This window comes from Triticum urartu, unplaced genomic scaffold (genome assembly GCF_003073215.2).
Source record: "Triticum urartu cultivar G1812 unplaced genomic scaffold, Tu2.1 TuUngrouped_contig_4909, whole genome shotgun sequence".
NCBI lineage: Eukaryota > Viridiplantae > Streptophyta > Magnoliopsida > Poales > Poaceae > Triticum > Triticum urartu.
In genome coordinates, this window is record NW_024115537.1 from 1 (window position 1) to 5895 (window position 5895).

Consider the following 5895-nt stretch of genomic DNA (forward strand, 5'->3'; position numbering starts at 1 on the left):
TCTTCCTCGCCCACCTCCACGGAGCCACTCCAAAGCCTTGGTCGCCAGCCTCCACCCCCACGGAACCGAGGAAGATTTCTCGGTAAGAGCCTCGGCTGCTTGGATTTGGTCCATCTTACATCTAAGTGTTCGTCTGCACCATCCACTAGATTAGCTGCATAATTATTCGCCGTACTGACGGACTAGCACCGTACATCTCTGCAGTGTCTCCGCTTCGGAGCTCGGTTCACTGCATTTCTGCCGTGTGTCTGCACTTCAGAGGTTCAGTTCAGATACTACCTGTATGCAGTGACTGGATAGTTTGGATAATGGGAACCCGCAATCAGCTTTGGTCGATCGCCAAGATGTCGGTGACCGGGGGTGTAATCGGCATCACCATTTCCGACCGCTACGTCACCGTGGTGGCCATAAAGGGCCACTCGATGCATCCCACCATGACGGGCACCGACAGCGCCTTGCGAGGTATTCGTGGCTTTGGTTTCTACATATCAGTGCAGGCATGGCACGAGAGTTGGATTATCCTGCAATCCATACTCAATGATTTTGTGCTGACCAGGTTGCTCGGCTCGAACCAGGTGACATCGTGTTAGCGGAGAAGGGCTGCCTCGATCGGTACAAATTCTCCCGTGGAGATGTCATTTTGTTCAAGTATGTGCCATGATATTGCTGGAAAATAGCGGAAAAGAAAATATCACGAGAATCCATACAACGATTTTTTTTTCTGTTTGCAGATGCCCTAGTAATCACAAGGAAGTGTTTGTGAAGAGACTGATTGGCTTACCTGGTGAGTGGATACAGCTCCCTGCGTCTTCTGAGATAATTAAGGTCCCACAGGGGCATTGCTGGGTTGAAGGGGATAATGCTGCTAGAAGCTGGGATTCAAGATCATTTGGCCCAGTAAGTTACTTCATCTCCATTTCTTTTTCAACTTACGAGATTAGCCTACTTTGATTTGGCTGATTTGGGAAAATGTTCAAGCCTATGGAGTAGTTGTTTGAGTGTAATATATTAATGACCCCAGTCTCGTTATATCGTATTGATGGGCTAGAAGCTTGTTTGTTCAACGGTGGAGTTTTGCCGCATTTTGATCCTCTGTGCCAGCACTCATAGTACTATGCAAATTGACATTGTGAGTTCCTTCAATAGAAAAAACGGGCACCTAAAATATGCATATATTATGTACCGTATGATGGGGATGGGCATATTAATCTCACTGCATGTATATGACCCTTAAGATTTGCACCAGAAATCTATGGATAGATGTGCAGTTGGCGCTTCTAAGGTTAACATTAAGTGATAGAAAATAATCTAGCAAACTTCTTAGAGTATGCCAATTTGTTGTAGGCTTCATTTTTGTGGGTTCTTCTTTTAACAATGCTATGTAAATGCTACATATATGCTAGAACATGCCAAATTAACATGGATGACTAGCAGAACATAGTACTTGAGCTATGAGCCTCCTCCTGGTAACCTGATTATTGCAAACGTGGCTATACTTCTTTGTTTTTGTGGGGCCTGAGGCCAAAAGAATGTTACTCCAGAGTTTTCAGCATGTGATGATTCAATATTCGTGGTGCCTACCGATTGGAAATTCCATGGACTATAGTGCACTAAACTAGACATCAAATAAAAGAAAACACTAAATGAAAAACAGAATAAAGCAAAAAGGTGATACTCGGGAAAACCCATACTGTAAGTAACACATCAGTACATTAGAAGGCAGGCACATCTGTGTGCTAAGGCCCGAGGTGGAAGGGTTTTAAGCTTGGCAGTCTGCGGTGGCATCTTCTTATTCATGTCGCTGCAGTGCTTGTAAAGTTGCTAACTTAGGCTATAATTAGCAATTTAGCATATATGATACAATAGATCAAACAAAGCGTTGTAATAGATACAGAAAACAAATATGTTATGTACTTTTATATTGCCTACATATTTTTTCTTTCAACTTATTATTTCATCCAGCTCTATTCTATGTTGCATCATATGACTTGTTTCACTAACGTTTGGTGTTTCTTCAGATCCCTTTAGGCCTAATAAACGGGAGGGTCACCCACATCATCTGGCCGCCGTCGAAGATGGGCAGAGTGGAGAGAAAATGGCCCGAAGATAGAATCCCGCCGTTTTGATTCGACTCCTCACCGCACGTGATGATGATCCATCCACTTTAGCCTGTTTTGTGGCTACCAGAAGTTTAGCTACCCGTTGTTCAAGTTTTGGTGAGATTTGTTCGGAAATTTCCTTTAGCCCACCATTTTTTGTTGTTGTTGCTTCCTCGTGTAAACAATTTTGTCTTCGAATTGGTCAAATGTAAAACCTCAATCGAGGCCCTTCACACTCAATCATATGTTTTGCAAACAGATACAGCTTGGCAATGAACTTTTGCAACTTGTTGTACTGGACTCAGCAGATGCAGATGGACAGAAAGAAAGAAAAAGACTAAACTAGATTTATTATTACTTCAAATTCTGCAATATGCAGCGTGTATGTAGAGCAACTAAAACCAAAAAGGCCAGCTGAAATCCTAATGCTCTCCAAGTTCCCTACCAACACACTGTAGAGTGCTACCTCCAATGACTAGTACTACTGTAATTCAGCTTCGTAAGGATGCTGAGTCTGTTCTGTAGTAGCAACGACAATATGCTGCTTAAATTTCGCCTTCATGCAATTATGTCAGCAGGTCCGGGAACAGCTTGTAGCCTTCTCCAGCTCCGGCTCCGCCCCGACAGGGATGTTGCAAAATCACTTAAAATTGGGCAATATACCAGAGTGATGCACGCCAATGCCGTGTTCCAGCAAGGGACGCGTATTTGAAACCTGCGGAAGCTTTTGCCATCATCTGAAAGAAAATCCATAGCAGTCCAAAAAAGAAAAAAAATGGTTTGAATGTTCACTTTCTCATCACCCCCCATTCAGGTCCATCTTGGTCATCTAGAGCATAAGCAGGATATTAAAAATCAACCAAGACATGTGCCTCCTTGAGCTACACAAAAAAAAAAAAAATCATATCCTGTAAAACGACTATCAATCTTCACATTCTCTTTTGCCGAAGCTGAAAAAGAACCATAGGATCATCTTGATGCTAAATTATCAATTTCACCATCTTGAACATGTCACTTTTCCTCATTGGGTTTACCTGCCGAGACGCCTTCTTTCCGCCCATGTCCCCTCTTCTTGTCACTGCCACTAGCAGGAGCAAGGGCAGCCATTTCTGAAAACTGTCCTCTCTGAACTTGCCATTCTCGTCGACTATCAGGTATATATAAAGCCATCGCCTCCAGCAGGGAATACATAGTGCTGCACAGGTGTAGGTTAATACTCGGTGTATACTGTATGGGCAAGGTTGCTTATGTACCTCCAGCAGCAAATACAAAGTGCTGGAGAAGTAGGCTAACACAAATTTTACACGCAGGAAGGGAACTATGTACCAGTACCACAAAATCACGCATTCCTACAAAATTATAAATTCCACAGCTCCTGGAGCACTGAAGGTCACAGAATTTGATAAACCAATATATTTGTACACCTGAATAAACATGTCTGGATCCAGGTGCCCATCAACCAAAACTCATACACCATGTAGGCTTCTTGCTCAGAAAACTGCATGATCTTACTAAGTATGCATAACTATGAAATAATCAACATCTTTCTGAGCACGCATTAAAGCATCTCACGCGCTTCCAATTTATCCTTAATTTGGCAAGCTCTAGATACAATGAGATAATAAACATGAACAAACAGAACATGTAATCACCATAAGCATCAAGATTCAACCAGTCCAGAACATTAATCCAAAACTGGAGCTGAGAGCGAAACCTCCAGAGCAGCTCACTTACAATCCTCCTGATCCTGAACTTCTGAAATGTCGACAATCGGCAGACGCTCTTCCTCCGGCACCAAGCACCAGTTTGGTGACTGCACTGCCCTGAGCCATTTGAAGTCATCCACATTGGCCCAGTTACCAGTGTCCTCTGCAAGCCCAGAGTCCCTCAGATCCTCTTCGATCCCTTCATACTTCAGAGCATGTGGTGCAAATCTCACACCGCTGCAGTCCTCAATGATCGGCCTGCTCCTCACCCGCAGGTAGAAATCTGTTTCCCTGGCTTCGTGAATCCTGATCTGATGTGCCGCCATCACAAACGTGCAGCGCTCGACATCCTCTATGAGCACCGAGCCGAAAACCGGGCCGATGAAGACGCGGCAATCTCTTAGCTTGTGAATGTACAGCGCCCGGCATTTCCCCTTGAGGTACACCTCACAGGAAACCAGATCAGCGAGCGCGAAATCCCCATCCTTCTCGTTGGCAGCTCTCAGATCCTTCACCAGGGTAGCGCCATTCCTGCCCCGGAACCCAAACCCTGGCAGGATGGCATCGGGATCAAGCTTTGGCTGCTCCGGAGGCGGCTGGGGCAGGGCAGGAGGATCTGGCAGGGGGCTCTTCGGGGTTTTGCTCTTGTTCCTGAAGGAGAACGACTTCTTGGGCCGGACCTCGGAGGCGGCGAGCTTGTGGGCGGCGCGGAGGTCGGAGACGGCGGCGAGCGCGGACCGGAGCTCGTACGGGGGGAGGGAGTGGGAGGCCTCCGCGACGAGGCGCTCGAGGTCGTCGACGGCGGAGGAGGCCGCGGCGAGGGAGGCGGCGGCGTCGTCGGGGGAGGAGCGGCAGGCGGAGAGGGCGGACTCCGCGGCGGCCTTGGCTGCGGCGAAGCGAGAGAGGAAGGCGGCGACGGGGGACGCCTCGGGGGAGCCCGCGGAGGGGGCGGCGGGGCGCTTGGAGAGGCGCTCGAGCATGGCCAGGGGCTTGCGGTTGCCGGCGGCGGCTTTGGTGCCGTCGAGATCCGGCAGCTCCATCCCGGCCGCAGCAGGTGGCGGCGCTGGAGGCTTGGATCTTACGGCTAGGTTTGGCTGCCTTCGGTGGATGCGGGCATGCGATGCGACTTGGGGGTCTGCAATCAGTAAAACTAGTGAAAACCAAAAGTTCCAAATATCACTACTGAAAATCAGTGTGTCAAAACAGCACTCATTTTCAGTTATTTCCAAAGAAAAAGGATTCATTTCAGTTTTTCCATGCCAAAATACCACTAGAGGCTAACTGATTAACATACTCAAAGAAAGACATATATGCCCTTACATACGATTATTCTGGTTTTTTACATTGTCTGTGCTCTATCATCACCAATTTTGTTTATTTACATTCCAAATGCAACAGTTAGCATCAAATAGGCCGTTTCTTTGTTGTATTTCCTTTTGCTGAAATCACTCTCTTGATTTTGGGTTCATTCATATCCAAATAACAAATGAATCAATGTCGTGTTTTCCATAATGTAGAAAGCATCGTTTGTATCAAGATGCCATAAGGTTTCTGTTCATTTATGGGTAAACCGGATACATGATTCCATCCCATATTGTTGTTTTTGTTGTTCACATATGTTAGATGCTGACAACAATATGCCTGACACTTTTGGCATTCTTGTGAATGTCCTCTAAATAATTTCCAAAAAATAGTTATTGTCTCATTTCCCGATTATCTTACAAATTACAACTATGTAGGCCACGGAGCAATATGGAATACTACAAAAGTTATCATGATGCATACCATGTTAGCCTTCCCTAAATATAGTGTGTGTTATATTTTTTTAGTCAAACTTTGACCAAATTTATAGAAAATTTATCAACATCTAGAATACCAAATCAACAACACTAGATTCATCATGAGACATGCTTCCATATGGTAGACATTTGGTATTGTGGATATGGGTAATTTCCTCTGTAAACTTGATCAAAGTCTATAAATTCGATGAAAGCTAATGCACACTATATTACGGAACAACGGAAGTACAAAGACCATGATTTTTCCATCTTCCCGTCCTCTAGGTATTTGAAAGGCACTTTCTGATTCCT

The 5895-nt window shown here is 45.3% G+C and overlaps 2 protein-coding genes across 2 annotated transcripts; one reads left to right on the plus strand and one right to left on the minus strand.

Annotated features, from left to right (window-relative positions):
• Nucleotides 1-209: 209 nt before the first annotated feature.
• Nucleotides 210-2387, plus strand: LOC125528489 (mitochondrial inner membrane protease subunit 2-like). Its single transcript, XM_048692953.1, has 4 exons — nucleotides 210-462; nucleotides 576-648; nucleotides 732-897; nucleotides 2019-2387. The coding sequence occupies exons 1-4, from the start codon at nucleotides 309-311 to the stop codon at nucleotides 2124-2126; spliced, it is 501 nt and encodes a 166-aa protein (XP_048548910.1). The 5' UTR covers nucleotides 210-308; the 3' UTR covers nucleotides 2127-2387.
• Nucleotides 2388-3428: 1041 nt separating this feature from the next.
• On the minus strand, nucleotides 3429-4939 carry LOC125528488 (tubulin-folding cofactor C). Its single transcript, XM_048692952.1, has one exon. The coding sequence runs from the start codon at nucleotides 4843-4845 to the stop codon at nucleotides 3826-3828; it is 1020 nt and encodes a 339-aa protein (XP_048548909.1). The 5' UTR covers nucleotides 4846-4939; the 3' UTR covers nucleotides 3429-3825.
• Nucleotides 4940-5895: the final 956 nt, after the last annotated feature.

Coding starts and splice junctions, on each gene's coding strand:
- LOC125528489 (XM_048692953.1), top strand. CDS start 309: ATGGGAACCCGCAATCAGCTTTGGTCGATCGCCAAGATGTCGGTGACC. Junction 649..731: donor GGAGATGTCATTTTGTTCAA/GTATGTGCCATG, acceptor TTCTGTTTGCAG/ATGCCCTAGTAATCACAAGG. Junction 898..2,018: donor ATTCAAGATCATTTGGCCCA/GTAAGTTACTTC, acceptor GTGTTTCTTCAG/ATCCCTTTAGGCCTAATAAA.
- LOC125528488 (XM_048692952.1), bottom strand. CDS start 4,845: ATGGAGCTGCCGGATCTCGACGGCACCAAAGCCGCCGCCGGCAACCGC.